We start from the raw sequence: 23,247 nt of genomic DNA, 5'->3' as shown, positions 1-23,247 counted from the left end.
CTGTTTTGTTGTTTTCAAAAGCTGATTGTCGAAGAAGACTGATAGTCTACTGATTACTCTGAAACAACACATTTTGAGTAGAAAAGTGAGAGTAATATTTTCCAAGAACTCTGGCAGATAAAAAGTTTTCACGATCGTTAGATTTCATGCAGGATATTTTACTAGAGAGCTTGTGTCTGACATGTATGGCAGATGGACTACATCGCCCCCTTCAGTAAAGATGAGATGCTGTTACTGCAGGTGCTACTCGGTGTTGTGTCCATGTCTCCAGGACTGACTTCCATCACAAACTGTAAGGAGAGCCATCAGAAAGTTAGGTATGACATCTGTCAAGCAAAGAACGTTAACCAACAACTCCGCTGTCTTATCAAGGAGATACAGGGGTGTGTGGGCAGCGTGGCAGTCTATCCTGCTGCCTTCTCCAGTTCAAATCCTTGTTTTACTTCCGGCTTGGTCAGGTGTCCCTACAGACACAATCAGCTTTGTGCATAACTGTAGTCCACTGACTTCCGGTTTCTACCACAGTAGTCATACCAGTTTCCTGTTTGTTGGCGTGTGCTATGGACAATGGCATAAACACACATAAACACACAAGTTAGGTCCACAATTGTGGACCTAACTTGATATGTACAACTTGAAACTTTTCACGCGTTTGCTGGTAGGTGCAGGTGAAAGTTTTTCAACAATTCTGTGCATGTCGTTGACATTTATCCATGGTAAATTTTGCAGGCATCACGAAAAATATGCCATTGTCAATAGCACACGCCGACAAACAGGAAACTGGTATGACTGCTGCAGTAGAAATCAGAAGTCAGTGGACTACAGTTATGCACAGAGTGGACTGGCTGTGTCTGAGGGTGGGAAGCTGGAAGTGGGTATGTGTCCTGGTCGCTGCACTAGCACCTCCCCTGGTTGGTTGGGGTGCCTGTTCAGTGCAGAGGGGGAACTGTGGGGAATAGCGTGATCCTCCCACGCACTACATCTCCCTGGTGAAACTCCTCACTGTCAGGTGAAAAGAAGTGGCTGGTGACTCCACATGTATCGGAGGAGACATGTGGTAGTCTGCAGCCCTCCCTGGATCGGCAGAGCAGGATGGAGCAGCGACCGGGACGGCTCAGAAGAGTGGAGTAATTGGCCAAGTACAATTGGGGAGAAAAAGGGAGGGGGGGAATAAATAAATAAATTAAGGAGATACAGAATAATTATGTATTTTAATTACTGAAGGACTCTCATTTCTTTCTTTAGAATAACAGCACAATTTTCCAAGACACTTCTGACACATAATAGGTACTAGCCAACTTGAAATCTGTGGGGGCTTAAAAAAAAGGCTTTCATACTTCTTTCTTGTAATAATTATTGTACTTTTAGCCAAAACTCTTTATTCATGCTCTCTCACATTTAAATACAAGCACAGCCTCCAAGGGAACTTATCCAGTCAACTATAAACTGAATATTTGCCTAGCAGTTGTTATAATGGATTTTTGTGCCCATACTTTCCAGCCTACTGCCATCACCATGGCAACTACAACTAAGAGTAGACAAAGTGCTGCTCAGAACAAGGGACTAGGGCGATAAATAAAGACAAAGGGATAGAGAGAGGAAAAGCAAGATGAGACAGTGAGGTGTAGGTATATTGAGAGATAAGGGGCAAGATCAAATTGAAGGGGTGGGAAAAAGCCATGACCGCCCCACAACAGAGGGACTCAATAACTACCATGAAACTAAGACTGTAGATAACCTATGACTCATTCTACATGGAAGACAAATACACAGACAAAAACAGAAAACATTTACAAAACAACAGCGAGTGAGAAAGCAGCTTTGACCGGCGTGTGACTTGGGTATTGTTGTGACTCGGGGCAGTGACATATGACCTGGGTATTGTTGTGACTCGGGGGAAGTGATATGTGACCTGGGTATTGTTGTGACTTGGGGGAAGTGACATGTGACCTGGGTATTGTTGTGACTCGGGGCAGTGACATGTCACCTGGGCATTGTTGTGACTCGGGGCAGTGACGTGATCTGGGTATTGTTGTGACTTGGGGCAGTGACATGTGACCTGGGTATTGTTGTGATTCGGAGGAAGTGACATGTGACCTGGGTATTGTTGTGACTCGCAGCAGTGACGTGACCTGGGTATTGTTGTGATTCGGGGCAGTGACATGTGACCTGTGTATTGTGATTCGGGGGAAGTGACATGTGACCTGGGTATTGTTGTGACTTGGGGCAGTGACATGTGACCTGGGTATTGTTTTGACTCGGGGCGGTGACATGTGATCTGGGTATTGTTGTGACTCAAGGCAGTGACATGTGACCTGGATATTGTGACTCGGGGCAGTGACATGTGACCTGGGTATTGTTGTGATTCAGGACAGTGACATGTGACCTGGGTATTGTTGTGACTCGGGGCAGTGACATGTGACCTGGGTATTGTTGTGACTCGAGGCAGTGACATGTGACCTGGATATTGTGACTCGGGGCGATGACATGTGACCTGGGTATTGTTGTGACTCAGGGCAGTGACATGTGACCTGGGTATTGTTGTGACTTGGGGCAGTGACATGTGGAGGATGACTTACTGAAGGGGAACATCTGCTGTACTCAGGATGTTCTGTCATGTTATGCAGATGCTATAGAAGGCCTCCACCATTACCTCCACCAAATGATACTGCTCCACCATTTCTGACAGTCACTTCTGTCATTTATCACAAAACAAATAGCAGAAGTCCACCACAACCAAAAATATGTTTAAAGTGGACACTGCAATTTAGCTGGTAGCTATATGGGGGATGACAGTCACTTCAGAGAGACAAAACAAGAACAACAGCAGAAGAAAAAAAAGTCCATAAAAGGTTTGAGACAAGTGCCAGGTCCATGGCACAGCTCAACTTAGCAAATGCTCAGAAGTGTGGCTACATTTCACCAGAGAAAACAGCCATAATGCAAACAGCAATCATCACAGGAGGATCATTTCAAAGCTGTGTAGGACAAACCACTAATAGAATGAAGCATTTACTGCAGCAAGATTTAAATCTGAAAGAATACGTCTCTCCCATCCTTCCTGCTCCAAGTCACAACAATACCCCGAATTCAGCCATCGTTGGTACCTTTATCGCCTCACACGTGGGTACAACAACACTTAGACAGCAGACATTCACCTTGTACATTTCTCCACATTCACAGAGCTATATGACAATTCATCCAGTTCATCCCCAGAGAGTTCCTGGACTGAAACGCTCCCTTCACCATTGCATTGAAGGGGAAGAGGAGCAGATAGAGTGAATGAATCTCAGTTTCCAGTTCATTCATCATATACGAAAAGTAAGTTTAGACTTACGCTCATATTAAATGCTTGTTTTGCTGGCTAAACACACAACTGGAAAATAAAAGTACTTATAAGAGTACTTAGGGGACTCTTATAAGTACTTTTATTTAGAGGGAGGAACACAGGATGTTATACAAGAGTGGAGGAAAGTGCACACAGGTGGACTATATCTTATGTAGAAGGCACGATCTAAAAGGGACTGGAGACTGCAAGGTGGTGACAGGGGAGAATGTAGCTAAGCAGCATCGGATGGTGGTCTGTAGGATGACGTTGGAGACCAAGAAGAGGAAGCGAGTGAAGGCAGAGCCGAAGATCAAATGGTGAAAGTTGAAGAAGGAAGACTGTTGTGTGGAGTTCAAGGGGTAGTTAAGACAGGCGCTGGGTGGTGATAGTGAATCAAGAAGTGCAGTGGATTAGCAAGGAGGAAGTGAGGGAAGCTATGAAGAGGATAAAGAATGGAAAGGTAGTTGGCCCTGATGACATACCTGTGGAGGCATGGAGATGTTTAGGAGTGATTGCAGTGGGGCTTTTAACTAGATTGTTTAACACAATCTTGGAAAGTGACAGGATGCCTGAGGAGTGGAGAAGAAGCATACTGGTACCGATTTTCAACAACAAGAGCGATGTGCAGAACTGTAGCAACTACAACGGTATAAAGTTGATCAGCCACAGCATGAAGATATGGAAAAGAGTAATAGAAGCTAGGTTAAGAGGAGAGGTGACGATTAGCAAGCAGCAGTATGGTTTTATGTCACGAAACAGCACCACAGATGCAATGGTTGCTTTGAGAATGTTGATTGAAAAGTATACAGAAGGCCAGAAGGAGTTGCATTGTGTCTTTGTAGATTTAGAGAGAGCGTATGACAAGGTGCCGAGAGAGGAGGTGTGGTATTGTATGAGGAAGTCGGGAGTTGCAGAGAAGTATGCAGGAGTGGTGCAGGATATGTATGAGGGAAGTGTGACAATGGTGAGGTGTGTGGTTGGAATGACAGATGGGTTCAAGGTGGAGGTGGGATTACATCAAGGATCGGCTCTGAGCCCTTTCTTGTTTGCAATGGTGATGGATAGGTTGACGGACAAGATCAGGCAGGAGTATCCATGGATGATGATGTTCGCGGATGACATTGTGATCTGTAGCGAGAGTAGGGTGCAGGTTGAGGAGAGCCTGGAGAGGTTGGAGGTATGCACTGGAGAGAAGAGGAATACAAGTCAGTAGGAGCAAGATGGAATACCTATGCATGAATGAGAGGGAGGACAGTGGAATGGTGAGGATGCAAGGAGTAGAGGTGACGAAGGCATATGAGTTTAAATACTTGGGGTCAACTGTCCAAAGTAACGGGGAGTGCAGAAGAGAGGTGAAGAAGAGAGTGCAGGCAGGGTGAAGTGGGTGGAGAAGAGTGTCAGGGGTGATTTGCGACAGAAGGGTACCAGCAAGAGTTAAAGGGAAGGTTTACAAGATGGTTGTGAGACCAGCTATGTTATATGGTTTGGAGACAGTGGCATGACGAAAAGACAGGAGGCAGAGCTGGAGGTGGCAGAGTTGAAGATGCTAAGATTTTCATTGGGAGTGACGAAGAAGGACAGGATAAGGAATGATTATATTAGAGCGACCGCTCAAGTTGGATGGTTTGGAGACAAAGCAAGAGAGGCGAGATTGAGATGGTTTGGACACATGTGGAGGAAGAGATGCTGAGTATATTGGGAGAAGGATGCTGAATATGGAGCTGCCAGGGAAGAGGAAGAGAGGAGGGCCAAAGAGGAGGTTTATGGATGTGGTGAGGGAAGACATGCAGGTGGCTGGTGTGACAGAGGAAGATGCAGAAGACAGGAAGAAATGGAAACGGATGATCTGATGTAGCAACTCCTAATGGGAGCAGCTGAAAGTAGTAGTAGTTATAAGTGTACTTAGGGAAGTCATAGTGATGGAACAGGATACATGTGCAAAACCAGTCAGTGCAGACTTTGGATCACTGTGTTGGGTAGTGTGCTACAGTAGACAATGTCTGTACAATAGTAAGATGACATGCAAAATGTCAACGAGTAGTGGCGGTGACAAGATATGAAGGGTATGCATTACTTAACCACCCAGTCTCCTTCATTTATATAAAACACAAATGGTATACTGCTATTTACAAGATAATAATTTATTTGTTGATATATATTATTATAACAAAATTTAGCATTCCACTGAATGATAGGTGTTTTAATTTGAGCGTAATATTGCAGAGGGATGTAGAAAGTCCTAACCCCTACATATTATAATGACAATCATTATTTGCTTTTGAAACATTTTAGTTTCTTCCTCAAAAATGATGATAGAAATCAGAACTGCGATATGAACAGAACCTGATTCAACAAGCAGAATCCGAATCAAAACGAAAAATTTGTTAAAATTCAAATGACACCCAATTTCCCAAGGTGGTTTAACTATTCCTAATTGAACCATATCCTTTCCATAGAAAGTTTTCTTGCTCGTTGAGAAAAGAGATTTGTGTGTATCTGTTTGTGTGTGTTCATATATTTAACCCAACCCTTCTGTTGTCTTATGGGTCAAAATGACCCATAACAGTGTTTAACAGCAGAGAAAAGAATGTAAATCATATTTTCTCAACCTGAAATTTGTATTTCGAGAGTGACCCCAATATCAGAAAAAGTGAAACAATGTTTTTGTTCATATTTCCACGAAAGATGTACACAACTAGGTAGGGTACTAAGATTATCTTACGGTCATGTTTGACCCTAAGACATGTGTGGGTCATGTTTGACCCTATAAAACAAGTGAGGTCCACTGATTAAATGCAGTCTTTCTGCACTGTGAAGAGGCAAAACCCAGATAGTCACAAAGTTTGTGATGAATGACAGGTTGTTACTTCGTGCAAAATAGTTAATAGGGTTTAAAATTAATTTGAGTTACTTTAATTTAGAGGTTTAATGAAGGTGGGTCATAAATGACCCTTAAGACATGGGCGGTATTACAGAATGTGTGGACAACACAAGGGTTCAGTGTATATCAGTCTATTTTCCTTATCTAAATTTGAATTTCTGTGAAAAATACTTTTTTTTTTACATTATTTACCAAAAACTTGGGTAGTAAAGAACATGTTTCAGATGACAAACTAACAACTTTGGAATTAAAAAAAAAAACAGGCATAGGAAAGTTGGAACCATCATCACCAGATCCACTTGAGGGAGCTAGAGAACATGTGGAACAAACGGTGGGTATACGTGGTCAAGTACATGTAACACAGAAATGTTGTGCGTGTGTGTGTGTGTGTGTGTGTGTGTGTGTGTGTAATACCTGTGTGCGTAAGATCTCTCCCTTGGTTAGCTGCATGTCCCCAGTGAGTTCTTTGACAGCGATGCCTAGTGGCTCCAATCGCTTACTGAAGTAATTAGTCATCTCAGCTGCTAAGGCTTTCATAGGAGCCACATAAACTACCTGCAGAGAGAAAGAAACACAAATGAATGGAGGAGAACTGTGGTGGGAGTGGGTGCAGAAGGAGAGAATCAAGGAGAGACGATGGAGGACAGAAGTAAAGGGAGAAGGAGAGTATGAAGGAGTGGAAGGACACAGCGATGATAAATGAGCAAACAGTGTGGTATCATTTGTTCACTGGCAACCAGGACAAATCACAATTTATTGAGAAATATGATGCCAGCCTCTTGGATGGAGAAAGTTTAATGGTGATGTATGAAAACAGGCTATCGTCACTCGTAATAGTGTGTGGCTGTATGAGTGTGGTTTAATGTTTGTGTGTCTAAGTGTATGTATGAAGCTTTACCAAAAGAACAAATCTGTTAGGATGTCTGAATAATTTGTGTGTGTGTGTGTGTGTGTGTGTGTGTGTGTGTGTGTGTGTGTGTGTGTGTGTGTGTGTGTGTGTGTGTGTGTGTGTGTGTACGTGTGCATGCGTGCATAAGTGAGTCATGGCCTTGGACCTTGAATTCATCCTTTTTGATGACACCGCCAGGCTGCAGGTGCTGTCGGATCTCGTGAAGGACGGTGAGCATGGCAATATTGGTCTTGCCAGCACCAGTAGGGGCACAGACTAGAAGGTTCTCGTTGGTATTATAGGCAGTCTCAAAGACGATGGACTGGATTCTGTTCAGACGCTTCATCCCCTTGAACACCAGCTGCCCTACCTGGGCATGCATGCAAACACCCAGTGACACATACAGGCAAATGGAGAAAAAAGGAAGAAGAATGAATAAATTAGAGCAGAAACCTACACATGTACAGTTACATACTGTAAATATCTGCCTTGTGGCTGAGAGGGCCACAAACAAAGCACGTCTGTAGATTAATGTAGTATCTTTATTAACTGCATATTCACATTTTAGAAACATAATTTGGGAAATGAGTGAAAACCTAATGTCTTGATGTATGCTCAATAATTAAGTTAAGGAAATCCCAACAAGTCATATCAGTTCATCTGGACACAACGGTTACTGGAAGAAACATTTTATCACTCATCTAAGTGGCTTTGTCAGTTAGATGAGTGGCTAGGTTACTTCGTCGGTAACCCAGCCACTGAGGATGCACAAGCCAGTGCATTCTTAGTGCCGGTCCCAAGCCCGGATAAATGAGGAGGGTTGTGTCAGGAAGGTCATCCGGCATAAAATATTTGCCAAATCAAATATGCGGATCCTAAATCAGATTCCCATACTGGATCGGTCGAGGCCCGGGTTACCAACGACCACCACCGGTACTGTTGGCCAGCAGAGTGCCGGTGGAAACTATGCTGTTGTTGGGCGAAAGACGAGAGGGGGAAGGAATGTCCAGAGGCAGTGGGAGAGGAGGAAGTGTAGGAGTGTGGAGGTGAGAGTTGAAACTTTGAATGTTGGCATTATGACTGGTAAAGGGAGAGAGAGCTGGCTGATATGATGGAAAGAAGAAAGGTAGGTATACTGTGTGTGCAAGAGACCAGGTGGAAGGGGAGTAAGGCCAGGAGCATCAGAGGTGGGTTCAAACTCTTCTACCATCGTGCGAATGGGAGGAGAAATGGGGTAGGCGTAATTCTGAAGGAAGATTATGTCAAGACAAGAGTATGCTCGAGGTGAAGAGAGTGTCAGACAGAGTGGTGAGTATGAAGCTGGGAATGGAAGGTGTATTGATGAAGTTATCAGCGTATATGCCCCGCAAGTTGGGTGTGAGATGGAAGAGAAAGAATTCTGGAGTGAGTTGGATAGCATGGTGGAGAGGGTACCCAAGGAGGAGAGAGTGGTGATTGGAGCGGACTTCAATGGACATGTTGGTGAAGGGAACAGAGGTGGTGAGGAGGTGATGGGTAGGTGTGGTGTCAAGGAGACAAATGTGGAAGGACAGATGGAGGTCGATTTTGCGAAAAGGATGTAAATGGCTGTGGTCAATACATATTTCAGGAACACAGGGCGATGTATAAGAGTGGAGGAAAGTACACACAGGTGGACCTATGTCTCACGTAGAAGGTGCGATCTTAAAGGGATTGGAGACTGCAAGGTGGTGACAGGGGAGAACGTAGCTAGGCAGCATTGGATGGTAGTCTGTAGGATGACTTTGGAAACCAAGAAGAGGAAGCGAGTGAAGGCAGAGCCAAAAATCAAATGGTGGAAGCTGAAGAAGAAAAACTGTTGTGTGGAGACATGTACGCTAGGGTTAATACTCCTGTCTCTGCCCCTGACCAAGGCAACGGAAAGAAGAACTGGAGTCCATCCTCAGATGCTGCAGCTGCCCACTTCTCCTATACAATAGGATGGGTTGAATGCAGAGAACAAATTCATTGTAACTACAATGTCAAATAAAGTGGCTTTCATTTCATTTATTCGACTGAAATTGCAATTGGTGATGGGGGACATTTGATTGTTGATGTTTACCGTAAACCTACACATACTGATCAGTACTTAAGGTTAGAATCTCATCATCCACTGGAGCAGAAACTAGGAGTCATCGGGATGCTGTACCACTGAGCTGACAACGTCCCCACCGTCACATCAGCTGGGGAAGGGGAGAAATCCCCCATTAAACAGGCCCTGGTTAAATGTGATTACCCTAAGTGAGCATTTGTCAAAGCCAGGAAGATGCCCAAAAACTGCACCAGTTGATCGAAGAGAGGAGAAGGACAATAGCTGTCTAAGCGTAAACCAGTGGTGATTCATTATATGGCGGGAGTGTCGGAACAGTTGAGGTGCGCATTTTCCAAACATCGTGTCTCAGTTGCGTTCAAACCCAAAAACAGGCTGCGCCAGAAATTGGTCCACCACAAAGATCGGGTCTCCTGGCACAAACAGAGCAATATAGTGTATGCTGTTAAGTGCCAGGAGGATTGCCGTGACTTGTACATCAGAGGATACCAAACAGACGCTGGCCAAGAGGATGGCAAAACACAGAAGAGCCAACATGTCAGGCCAGGACTCCACAGTCTACACCCATCTACAGGCGAGTGGCCACTCTTTAAAGATGAGGATGTGCACATCCTTGATAGGGAGGAACGCTGGTTTGAATGGGGAGTCAAAGAGGCTATCTATGTGAAGAGGGAACGACCATGCCTGAACTGAGGGAGGAGGGCCTAAGAGTACATCTGGGAATGTTTGCAATCACAGCATTGTAAGATGATGAGTGTATCTGTCACCATCTTACAATGCTGTGATTGCAAACATTCCCAAATCCTCTGTGAATAGTACACATGGGCAATGTAACTGTAGTTAATGGTCACGGCAATTTGCATATAAAACTGATTGTTGGTCTCGGTCTTTATATCACTGTGCTGTTTATAAGGGTGGGGACACCTGCAGTCAGTTGAGACTGAAGAGGTCACTTAGATGAATGATGAAATGTTTCTCCTACTAAACATTGTGTCCAGATGAACTGATTCAACTTTCTGGTAGTGAAAAGCTGACCATCGTTCATTGAAAAGGCACCTCCTGTGACACAGCTATGAAAAGTGATTGAAGTGAGGGGCTGCAGGAGGAGTGGAACACCACAAACCAGAAGGGAGGACAATAACTGAGTGGTGGAGAAAGTCGTCAATCAAGCCACCCTGTGTCTCGCCTCACTATGGCAACAGAGCATGGGTGAAAGCTCTCAATCTAAAGGTGCCTCAGATAAGTGAAGAAATGGCCTTTTGAAGGACAGTTACCACCACACACATCCCGGAGTATAAACACACAAGCCCAAACAGCACATACACACATACAGGGGGCTGAATGGACTTAACCACTGCACAGGTGACTCATCCTTGCAAAACAGATTCGAGTCACAACATATTTAATGACAAAGAGATGAGGCAAGGAATGTTAGGGACAGCACTCCTACATAGGGACTTCTCTTATGCATTAAAGCATAAGAGAAGTCCCTATATTTCAAGGTCTAATTCTTATCGAAATCCACATCTGTTATTCCTCCTCTCTTCTAGCTTTTTTCATTGCTCCCCCTCAACTCATGCTACCCTCCCACTCATAGTGGTTTGGGATGCCCTAAGCTTAGGCAGCAGTATCATTTATTCAAGGATTCATTAGAAGTATGTCATCACTTTCCTCTTCCTCTTCGTTTCGCTCCAACACTCATGGAAAGAAATAATTAAAGAGTGTGTGTCAGGCAAAGACGGGGTCCGTTCGGAAGTCAGCCCCGCAGCCCAGCCCCGGCTTCAGCTCCGCACAGCGCAGCAGAGAAAGAGGTTATTAATGCATCAAAGAGCAACTTTATTAGAGTCCACTTAAGCTATATGAACGGAAGGATGGCTGTGGTTACAGCAGGGCACTGTGCGCAACCAGAGGGGCTTCTAATGGACAGCTAGGTACAACCACTGAAATGACTTGTGGACGCAATTGGACAGTGACAGCTAAAAATGATTGTTTATTTAACAGAACATTTTTCCCTTTAAACACCGTTGATGAGAAAACAGTTTCCTCTAACAATTCTGCCATTTACACGTATATATTTTAGGAAGAAAAGTTATTTCCTTCACAACACATTATCAATCAAGTCTACTCCTATGGGTAAATGAACAAGTAATTGAATAATATAACTGCTTTGCATTCTTTAAATGACTGCACAGCTGTTTTTGCTTTCTTCCAGCAGGGATGGCCATTTCAGTCTTTTGTCCACTCAATTATTTCTCCCAGGGCCAAATCTTCAGAGCACTTACTTATAAATATTAATTTTTGAATTATGGACCACTCAGTTTCACCCACTGCTGCACAGCTCCTGCACACTCCTGTGTCTCTGTGTCTAATGGAGCTGCACCACAGTCACTTTAGCGATAGGTCCTCGTTTTGATTTACCATCTTTGTCTGTTTGTAACGAGAAAGTCAGTGTCCCCACACTCTTTAAATATGCTAATTCATGCAAATTTATGACTGCTCTAATGTTCACCTTGAGCTAAAGCATGTATGTTGCAAACATGAAGTCACTGTCGTTTAATGATCTTTGGAAATCTATTTTTTTCCTTTAAACATTTCTAGCTTCATTTTTATGCTAATGTATGCACACAGTTCCTCCAGTTAGAAATCCAGCTGTCCCTGCCAAAAGCTGTCTCTAGGGTGTACTGCAAGTATACACTGGGAGAATCAGTTACTGTATTGCAAAGGACATGATGAAGCTGTTAACACGGAGTCCACTCTGCTTTGCCAATAAATAAAACAAAACAAAAAAACAAAACAAAACAAAAAAACAAACCAGGATTATTGTGTCATGTCAGTGACTAACTGTGGAGCATCCTGACGGAGCACTACGCTAACCACTGATCATTCTGGCACGGTGATGGGCTTTTCAACAAGCTCTTCTTTCGGCAACAAGATTCTCTAATTTTCCATGGGCCACTCATTTGTAAAATCTGCATTAAAAATATTTTGCTGTGAAATATTTTCAAGCTGAAATGTTAAAGGTATCATATTTACATGTTATTAGATCACGAAGAGAGAGGAGCAAGGTAAGAGAGACAATATCAACGTTGCAGTTTTAAACAAATTATCCCACAAAAAAAATTTAAAGACCAGGCTATACCATATAGGCTAAAAGACTAAAAGGCCCCGGTGCCTTTTTCATAAAGGTGGCGTGGCAGTCCATTCCGTTGCCTACCAAGACGGGGATCACCAGTTTGAATCCCCATGTTACCTTCAGCTTGGTCAGTTGTCCCTACAGACACAATCGGCTCTGTGCATATCTGTCGTCCACTGACTTCCGGTTTCTACTGCAGCGGTCATACCAGTTTCCTGTTTGTTGGCGTGTGCTATGACAATGGCATATTTTTCACGATGCCTGCAAGATTTACTATGGACAAATGTCAACGACATGCACAGAATTGTCAACAGACTTTCACCTGCAGCTATCAGCAAACGGTCGAAAAGTTTCAATTAGTACTTACGTTACGTCCACAATTATGAGGATGAGCAGACAGATGGACGGACAGAATTGTGGACGTAACTTGATATGTACAACTTTAAATTTTTCACCTGTTTGCTGGTAGGTGCAGGTGAAAGGTTGTCGACAATTCTGTGCATGTCGTTGACATTTATCCATGGTAAATCTTGCAGGCACCATGAAAAATATGCCATTGTCAGTAGCATATGCCACCAAACAGGAAACTGGTATGACTGCTGCAGTAGAAACCGGAAGTCAGTGAACTACAGTTATGCACAGTCGATTGGCCGTGTCTGCGGTTAGGAAGCCGGATGTGGGTATGTATCCTGGTCGCTGCACTAGCACTCCCTCTGGTCGGTCGGGGCGCTTGTTCGGGGGGGGGGGAGACTGGGGGGAATAGCGTGATTCTCCCACGCACTATGCCCCCCTGGCAAAACTCCTCACTGTCAGATGAAAAGAAGTGGCTGGGCACGCCACATGTATCAGAGGAGGCATGTGGTAATCTGCAGCCCTCCCCGGGTCGGCAGAGAGGGTGGAGCAGTGACCGGGACGGCTCGGAAGAGTGAGGTAATTGGCCAGATACAACTGAGGAGGGGGAAAAAAAACAAATACACAAAGGGCGGGAGGATGAATGACACAGGTGAGTGACCTTGGGGGATAATGACGAAGGCAGATGACTAGACACAGGTGAATAATATCACAGCTCATGGTGAAGGCAGATGATTAGACACAGGTGAATAACATCACAGCTCGTGGTGAAGGCAGATGACTAGACACACAGGTGAATGACATCACAGCTCGTGGTGAAGGCAGATGATTAGACACAGGTGAATAATATCACAGCTCATGGTGAAGGCAGATGATTAAACACAGGTGAATAACATCACAGCTCGTGGTGAAGGCAGATGACTAGACACACAGGTGAATGACATTGGGGGATAATGACGAAGGCGGATGACTAGACACACAGGTGAATGACATTGGGGGATAATGATGAAGGTGGATGACTAGACACAGGTGAATGACCTTGGGGGATAATGACGAAGGCAGATGACTAGACACACAGGTGAATGACATTGGGGGATAATGACGAAGGTGGATGACTAGACACACAGGTGAATGACATTGGGGCATAATGATGAAGGCGGATGACTAGACGCACAGGTGAATGACATTGGGGGATAATGATGAAGGCGGATGACTAGACACACAGGTGAATGACATTGGGGGATAATGACGAAGGCGGATGACTAGACACAGGTGAATGACATTGGGGGATAATGACGAAGGCGGATGACTAGACACACAGGTGAATGACATTGGGGGATAATGACGAAGGCGGATGACTAGACACATAGGTGAATGACATTGGGGGATAATGACGAAGGTGGATGACTAGACACACAGGTGAATGACATTGGGGGATAATGACAAAGGCGGATGACTAGACACACAGGTGAATGACACTGGGGGATAATGATGAAGGCGGATGACTAGACACAGGTGAATGACATTGGGGGATAATGATGAAGGTGGATGACTAGACACAGGTGAATGACCTTGGGGGATAATGACGAAGGCAGATGACTAGACACACAGGTGAATGACATTGGGGGATAATGACGAAGGTGGATGACTAGACACACAGGTGAATGACATTGGGGGATAATGATGAAGGCGGATGACTAGACGCACAGGTGAATGACATTGGGGGATAATGATGAAGGCGGATGACTAGACACACAGGTGAATGACATTGGGGGATAATGACGAAGGCGGATGACTAGACACAGGTGAATGACATTGGGGGATAATGACGAAGGCGGATGACTAGACACACAGGTGAATGACATTGGGGGATAATGACGAAGGCGGATGACTAGACACATAGGTGAATGACATTGGGGGATAATGACGAAGGTGGATGACTAGACACACAGGTGAATGACATTGGGGGATAATGACAAAGGCGGATGACTAGACACACAGGTGAATGACACTGGGGGATAATGATGAAGGCGGATGACTAGACACAGGTGAATGACATTGGGGATAATGACGAAGGCGGATGGCTAGACACACAGGTGAATGACATTGGGGGATAATGATGAAGGCGGATGACTAGACACACAGGTGAATGACATTGGGGGATACTGACGAAGGCGGATGACTAGACACACAGGTGAATGATATTGGGGGATAATGACGAAGGCGGATGACTAGACACACAGGTGAATGACATTGGGGGATAATGACGAAGGCGGATGACTAGACACACAGGTGAATGACATTGGCGGATAATGACGAAGGCGGATGACTAGACACACAGGTGAATGACACTGGCGGATAATGAAGGCAAATGACTACATAGGTGAATGACATTACATTAGAGTCATTTAGCTGACACTTTTATCCAAAGCGACTTACAATAAGTGCATTTAACGTAGGAAATCAGATGAACTACTAGTCATCAGAGGTCATAAGTGCATCTAAACAAGCATCTAAGAGCAACAGCAGTGCTAAAGTAAAAGCGCAAGAAAGAGATGTTCTTGTTTTTTAAATGAGTGAATACACTATGACATCATGGCGAAGGCATGACAGTTTTGTCTTCATTTTTCAGCCCTGTAAGGTGCTGTTTGGTAAGGCAGTGGTAAGACATTGTGGGTTGACCTATAGAAGAGATTTCCTGTAAAAAAATATATATATACATATCAAATAATTCTGCTGTTAAGAGGGGGGAGATTGGAATTTTGGATATGTTTGTCTTCAAGAAGACGTGGCAACCTTTGTTATCATACAATGGAAGCGCTGAAAGCCTTTTCAAAACATTTTATCATATTAAAGGCTTTATCAAGTAAGAATTAAGAGTATACTAGATCTGAAAAAAAAATCATCACGCTGAGTTTCTATGTTTTACTGGCAACTATATGCCTATTAACCTTATGAACTGATTGCAGATCAATCTGTCAGTGGCCAGACCTTGCAACTGTCACATTAACTCATATAAACAGAAGCTATACTGTAGGCCACGAAATCAAACTGACATAACCAGGCAAGATTCCAAGTCAATTATTGTGACCGAGAGTGGAAATTACTTTATCACATAGAAATGCAGAGGAAACACGTCTAGAGCCAACAGATTGCTTTGCTGGCTTTTTTTTGTCCCCCGACAGAGCGCTCAAGACTAGGAGTTTAGTCTTGTCAGTCTGTTTTCATACGGTCAGATCTCTGGAGCCAACTCTCAACAACCTCTAAAACACCTACCAGCTATAATTACCACATTGTTGCTTTATTGCAAATCAACCATCATCGAGATGAACGCGCCTGTCTACCAAGGACCAAAAACGTCCAATGGTATTCCACTACACCCCGGTACTTAAACCAGAGGTGAAAACTCTCATGAGCCCAGCTGGCTAATAGAGAACCATGCACATCTGTGGTCAACGTTTTAACAGCTGGGTTAAATAAAGTTTCTAATGAGACCGGATGTCTATGTCCAGGGCAGAACCCATCTCTAAAATCCAGCTTGCTCCATTGTGATGAGAACAGCTCACTGCTAAAGAAAAAAAAGCACTTTCTGGTCCATGATACAGTATGATACTCTGACCCAGAACAAGCTGTGAGGGGAACAGAGTGTTTGTATGGTGTACAATGAGGAGTATGAGTGAGTAGGTGTGCCATCACAACCTAGAACATCAGGAAGTAGTATGTGAGGAAAAACTTCCCATCAGGCCATTTGAGTGGTAGGTGAGTGAGATGGAAGTTGACAGTCTCCTATGAGTCTATGGCCATATGAGAAAACAGAGAGCCGGCAGTATCCAGCCAATCCACTGGCTACTTAAAACACACTAATTGGACCCGTATAGACAGCACTAACGATCTAACAGCCAGATGTAAAAAAAAAAAAGTGTCCATTTCCATTTCCCCATCTGTTCCCAGTTTTCATAGCAAATAAATAAATAAATAATGGGGTAACCTTTGTGTTTACAAAATGAGAGAAGCAGCCATCATTCTGTGGTTCTGTTACTGTGGCGTATTGTGTATTTACTGTATGAGTCCCTGTATGAGTTGCTAAACTAATTAAATACTTCTTTGCAACAGTAACGGGAAGCAAAGAGATATAATTGTTGTCGTTTTCATGCTATCCTTTTAATTACTTTCTGGTTCCATTTCATTCCATTTGAAGTGACAGCCTGATCAACTTTTAATTGCCAGTTTTAGCAAACAGCTTATCAGTCAGCTCCAAGCCTGCATGCAGAGTACTAAATGACCTGGCCAAACACATACAATCCCGCTCCCCCACCAATAATAATAATATAAAAAAATAAAAAAACCACACACACACACACACACTGGAACAAACAAATACACATCCATAGCAAGTCCCACGTGCGTGCACACATGCACGTCAGCTGCATGGTGGAGCTTGACGGAGTGAGATGCAGATGCAACAAACAGGAGGCCTATTCATTTCCCTGCAGTAGAGCAGCAGGAAGAAGGGGAAGTGGGGGAGAGGGAATGCGGGATTCAGAGGAGAGCTGGGGGAACCAGGGATGGAGATAGCAGAGAGCTAATACATCACTTCATCCACAGGCACCTGCTGAAGAAGCACCAGGACCCCCATGAGCTCACTCAGAAAAACCCTAACGCACGCAGCATAACCTTCCTTACATCCACATGTCGCAACAGTGGTTAATATTTCACCTGCCGAAAATAATCTCACTGTCCGGCTCTATCAAACAAAATCACTGAATTTGGATTCTCCCTTCCTTTTTTGTTTTAACATAATCTGTTGCCACTCCCATCACTTCTATAACTTCTCGCAACACGGGAAAAGGTCCATCAGGCTTCAAGGCTGAATGTGCTTTCCTTCCCTTGCTTGCACCTGCTTTGCAAGTCTAAGCAAACACACACAAACACACGTATGTGCTGAGGAGGGCGGCATCGAAACTAGATTAGGAAATGCAATTAAGGTGGATTAATTATGGATGGTGCTCTGTTCCGTTTCACTTCATCGTGCCAGCCTGCGGCGCACTCCTTGCTTCCTGCACCTGCGAGGAGACAGCGAGGTGTCAGAACTGCTAAGAAAATGCAAGAATATTGAGTGAGAGTGATTGTGGGGGGACTGGAAGCCAAGGTTCGCACCACCGGGCATGTTTACCCATTACTACCAGCTGAGACCATGCATGCTGAATGGGAGACCAACCTGACATCACAGAATGACTTCCTTAATAGTGTGAGCTGTGGTCAAGACAGGGGAGAGGGAGGCCAGAACAACAGACTAAAGCCCCCCTTAAATGGGAACGGTCATAGATAATGATTTAAACACAGTGGCGAGATGACCACTTTATCCTCACTTAACTGTGTACTATACAACTATACAATGGGTGCTTGGTAGGGAACAATCATTCATCACATATGCCTTTTAAACCCCCCCATGGGACATCCTGTATCATCAGCCAGGAAGTAGAGCGCTCTGTACTTCTAAATCGTTTCCCGTGACACACTCTTCCCTGTTTGAATGCTCTCACCTCATTTTGTGTTACCACTTTTAAGGTGCACTCCTATCAACCAGCACCACATGCTTTAGGATAGACAGTGTGTGTGTATGTGTGTGTTGTTGTGTGTGTGTGTGTGTGCGTGCATGCGTGTGTGTGTGTGTGTGTGTGTGTATGACATTAATTAAGCCTTCATCAGTATGGGTTTGAAGGTGTGTGAGTGTGTGTATGACATCAAGCCTTCATCAGTATGGGTTTGAAGGTGTGTGTGTGTGTGTGTGTGTGTGTGTGTGTGTATGACATCAAGCCTTCACCACGATGGGTTTGAAGGTGTGTGTGTGTGTGTGTGTGTGTGTGTGTGTGTGTGTGTGTGTGTGTGTGTGTGCTGGGAGTGTGTGTTGGTGCTACAACAGGAGTGACATGTGTTCTAGGTCTTAACACAGTGTCTTGCATGTTTATTCAGATAAATTAGGGAGGCTTTTTACCATGTGGGCAGGAGCAGGATGCTTAGGCCGATTCATTAAGGAGAAAGCACCCTAATAAATTCCCACTCTTTTAATGTTTCACAGCACTATTAAAAGTACACCAAGCCCGGCACAGCCCTGTTTCCCTATTACAGCTTTCAATAAATGACAATCTGCACTCCAGCGAGACGGGAGGGGATAAAAGAGCATCAGACAGTTCAGTCTGCTTTTCAAACCCCTCCTAATAGCAAATAAAGACTTATTAGCCATTGTGTGGAGGCATTTCAGAGGAGTGCGGCACTTTGTTTCAGAATTGCCCAGCTTTATGTTAATGAATAGAGCTGCTGCTATGCCAAGGCTAACTCACATCGCTCAGCACAACAGGCTCCACATCATCTGTATCAGTTACACAGGGACTTCCAGAGATGAAGAACACTCTACTGGAGAGCCAGGGAGAAACCGGGGAGAGGTGGTGGGGTGGGGAAAAGTTTTTCGAGAAGGAGACACAACAGATTTGGCGTCTCAGAGAATTCATTCAATTGCTATTCATGCTGACTGGGTTTAGGTTTTTGCAGGGAGGGCTTGGAGAGGAATTCTGTAATACCTAATGGAACAGACAATCCTAGCACGCATGCACACACACACACACACACACACACACACACACACACACACACACACACAATTCATTGATTAACGCTGTAAACAGAGCCACGCACTTCTTCCTCTGTGATATTCCTTGATTAATTGTGTCCTCCGCTCCAGGAAATTAACTCCCTGGGGAGACACACATTCTCTCAATCCATCTTGACTCATCCCGCTTAATGGAAATGGAAAACGATACCAAAACAATCACACTGGAGGCACCTTTTGTATCAGAGTTTGTGCATGTCTGAACGAGTGTGTGCCTGAGAGAGGATGGATATATTTTTTCATGAAATGTAAAAAAAAAAAAAGTTGAGCGTATCTTGTCCTCACAAAACAGACGCCAGTCACATCACTAGCAAACATATCGCTGTGCTGTGTATGAACCCAAGCGTTTCCTTGCCTTAATTCTAAAGGATGTTGCAGAGATAGGACCAGAGTTGAAGATGCTAAGATTTTCATGGAGAGGTACGAAGAAGGACAGGATTAGGAATGAGTATAATAGAGGGACAGCTCAGGTTGGACGATTTGGAGATGAAGCAGGAGAGGCAAGATTGAGATGGTTTGGACATGTGTGGAGGAGATATGCTGGGTATACTGGGAGAAGGATGCTGAATATGGAGCTGCCAGGGAAGAGGAAAAGAGGAAGGCCAAAGAGGAGTTTTATGGAGGTGGTGAGGGAGGACATGCAGGTGGCTGGTGTGACAGAGGAAGATGCAGAGGACAGGAAAAGATGGAAACGGATGATCCGCTGTGGTGACGCCTAACGGGAGCAGCCGATAAGGAGTAGCAGTAGTTGCAGAGAGAGGACTGGATTGAAAATATTTAGATGTTGTCCAAAACTGAGCTTGCCATTTGGCCATATTGACAGGTAAAACCAGGTGACCATTACACAACAACCAGCCAACATTTAGCTGGTCATGGCGCCCCCAGTGGCCGAGTGGTTCTAGTACATGCCACATAACCACAACATCCCTAGTTCCATTCCAGCCAGAGACCTTTGTTGCATGTCATACCCATCTCTCTCTCTCTCCCCTTGTTTCCTGTACCCCGCTTCACTGTCCACTATCCAATAAAGAGAAAAAATACCCAAAAAAATCATAAAAAAAGAAAAGAAAACATTTATCTGGTCATAGCAAATGAATAGACTGTAACTCTCTCAGTTTCTCAGTTGCATACGTTGTTAATGCACTGTTCTTCGTTCAACAATGCACACTCAATTCACAGCAAAGGATGTAACCTGTGCTTGGCAGAGAAATACTTTATTATTTGCAGACCTGATATTTCCACCTTAAACAGTAGAAATGAACTGGCCACCGGCTGTAGACACAGAAAAAACATATCTGCTTTGCAATTACAAGCAAACCAATATATTTATTACCCCCCCTCCATTAGATGATACACGTGTGACATTTATTAGATGGTATATTTTTGTATTTTTACTGTCTGCCCTTCCAACTGTGCCCCAGCACCACTCCACTATATGCTATATGTGAAGTACCCCATTTGATGTTCTTGTTATATTTCAAATGTATATTTTTCAACCGTGCCCTGGCGCTTTAAATCCTTGCTTCTTCAAATCAAGCCCCAACCCCTACCCCACTGGTTGTAATGTTTTCTATCCCCCCATTGGTTCCTGTGCATCATAACTACCTACCCCATTGGTTGTAATTTATCAACATTTTCCAAATGTTTCCTATCCTCTGACTGGTTGCTGTACACCGTAACTAGGGGTGTGATTCGGGGCGACATAGTATCTATTGACTGTTTTTTTTTTTTTTATCATATTGGCATCTGATGAGTGTGTGATGCATGAAACAAGCTTGTACTGCAATGTTTTTTTTCCTACATCTATCTTAATATTCCACTCCTCATTTGTTGAGCACTTTTATCCAGAACACCATTGATGGTTTCTGAAAAAGAAAAAAAAACTCTCTCATACACACACACACACACATATATATATAGTGGCTTGCAAAAGTATTCATACCCCTTGAACTTTTCCACATTTTGTCACGTTACGACCACAAACATAAATATATTTTATTGGAATTTTATGTGAAAGACCAACACAAAGTGGCACACAATTGTGAAGTACAAAGAAAATTATACATGATTTTAACATTTTTTTACAAATAAAAAACTGAAAAGTGCGGTGTGCAAAAATATTCAGCCCCCTTTTCTCTGAGTGCAACCAATTGCCTTCAGAAGTTGCCTGATGATTGCTGAATGATCGAATGTTGACCTAATGACTAAATAGAGTCAACCTGTGTGTAATCTAATCTCAGTACAAATGCAGCTGTTCTGTGACGGCCTCAGAGGTTTGTTAAGAGAATATTGGGGAACAACCAGCATCATGAAGTCCAAGGAACACACCAGACAGGTCAGGGATAAAGTTGTGGAGAAGTTTAAAGCAGGGTTAGGCTATAAAAAGATTTCCCAAGCTTTGAACATCTGACGGAGCACTGTTCAATCCATCATCCGAAAATGGAAAGAGTATGGCACAACTGCAAACCTACCAAGACACGGCCGTCCACCTAAACTTACAGGCCAAACAAGGAGAGCACTGATCAGAGAGGCAGCCAAGAGGCCCATGGTGACTGTGGACCAACTGCAGAGATCCACAGCTCAGGTGGGGGAATCTGTCCACAGGACAACTATTGGTTGTGCACTGCACAAATCTGGCCTTTATGGAAGAGTGGCAAGAAGAAAGCCATTGTTAAAAGAAAACCATAAGAAGCCCCGTTTGCAGTTTGCCAGAAGCCACATGGGGGACACAGCAAACATGTGGAAGAAGGTGCTCTGGTCAGATGAGACCAAAATTGAACTTTTTGGCCTAAATGCAAAACGCTATGTGTGGTGGAAAACTAACACTGCACATCACTCTGAACACACCATCCCCACTGTCAAACATGGTGGTGGCAGCATCATGCTCTGGGGGTGCTTCTCTTCAGCAGGGACAGGGAAGATGGTCAGAGTTGATGGGAAGATGGATGGAGCCAAATACAGGGCAATCTTGGAAGAAAACCTGTTGGAGTCTGCAAAAGACTTGAGACTGGGGCGGAGGTTCACCTTCCAGCAGGACAACGACCCTAAACATAAAGCCAGGGCTACAATGGAATGGTTTAAAACAAAACAGATTCATGTGTTAGAATGGCCCAGTCAAAGTCCAGACCTAAATCCAACTGACAATCTGTGGCAACATCTGGAAACTGCCGTTCACAAACGCTCTCCATCTAATCTGACTGAGCTTGAGCTGTTTTGCAAAGAAGAATGGGCAAACATTTCAGTCTCTAGATGTGCAAAGCTGGTAGAGACATACCCCAAAAGACTTGCAGCTGTAATTGCAGCAAAAGGCAGTTCCACAAAGTATTGACTCAGGGGGGCTGAATACTTTTGCACACCACACTTTTCAGTTTTTTATTTGTAAAAAGTTTTTTAAATCATGTATAATTTTCTTTGTACTTCACAATTGTGTGCCACTTTGTGTTGGTCTTTCACATAAAATTCCAATAAAATATATTTATGTTTGTGGTCGAAATGTGACAAAATGTGGAAAAGTTCAAGGAGTATGAATACTTTTGCAAGCCACTGTATATATATATATATATCCATCCATCCATCCATCCATCCATCCATCCATCCATTATCTAAACCACTTATCCTGCTCTCAGGGTCGCGGGAATGCTGGAGCCTATCCCAGCAGTCATTGGGCGGCAGGTGGGGAGACACCCTGCACAGGCCACCAGTCCATCACAGCCCCCCCCCCCCAAACACACACACACCTAGGGGCAATTGAGTACGGCTAATTCACCTGACCTACATGTCTTTGGACTGTGGGAGGAAACCAGAGCATCTAGAGGAAACCCACACAGAAACGCGGAGAACATGCAAACTCCACACAGAGGACCACCCAGGACAACCCCCAAGGTTGAACTACACTGGGGCTCGAGCCCAGGACTTTCTTGCTGTGAGGTG

The 23,247-nt window shown here is 44.1% G+C and overlaps 1 protein-coding gene across 1 annotated transcript in view; it reads right to left on the bottom strand.

Moving 5' to 3' along the window:
• The window catches only part of ascc3 (activating signal cointegrator 1 complex subunit 3), a 252,364-nt gene that overhangs the window by 143,332 nt on the left and 85,785 nt on the right, over positions 1-23,247 (bottom strand). Inside the window, exons 9-10 of the mRNA XM_056285681.1 lie at positions 7,265-7,468; positions 6,624-6,764 (exon numbers count right to left, since the gene is read on the bottom strand). Coding sequence (XP_056141656.1) covers positions 6,624-6,764; positions 7,265-7,468 — 345 coding nt within the window. The remainder of the gene's footprint in view (positions 1-6,623; positions 6,765-7,264; positions 7,469-23,247) is intronic.

Source organism: Lampris incognitus, chromosome 9 (assembly GCF_029633865.1).
Source record: "Lampris incognitus isolate fLamInc1 chromosome 9, fLamInc1.hap2, whole genome shotgun sequence".
In the NCBI taxonomy this organism is placed as follows: domain Eukaryota; kingdom Metazoa; phylum Chordata; class Actinopteri; order Lampriformes; family Lampridae; genus Lampris; species Lampris incognitus.
Note: the sequence above shows the minus strand (reverse complement) of the source record. Positions and strands in the feature narration are given on the sequence as shown.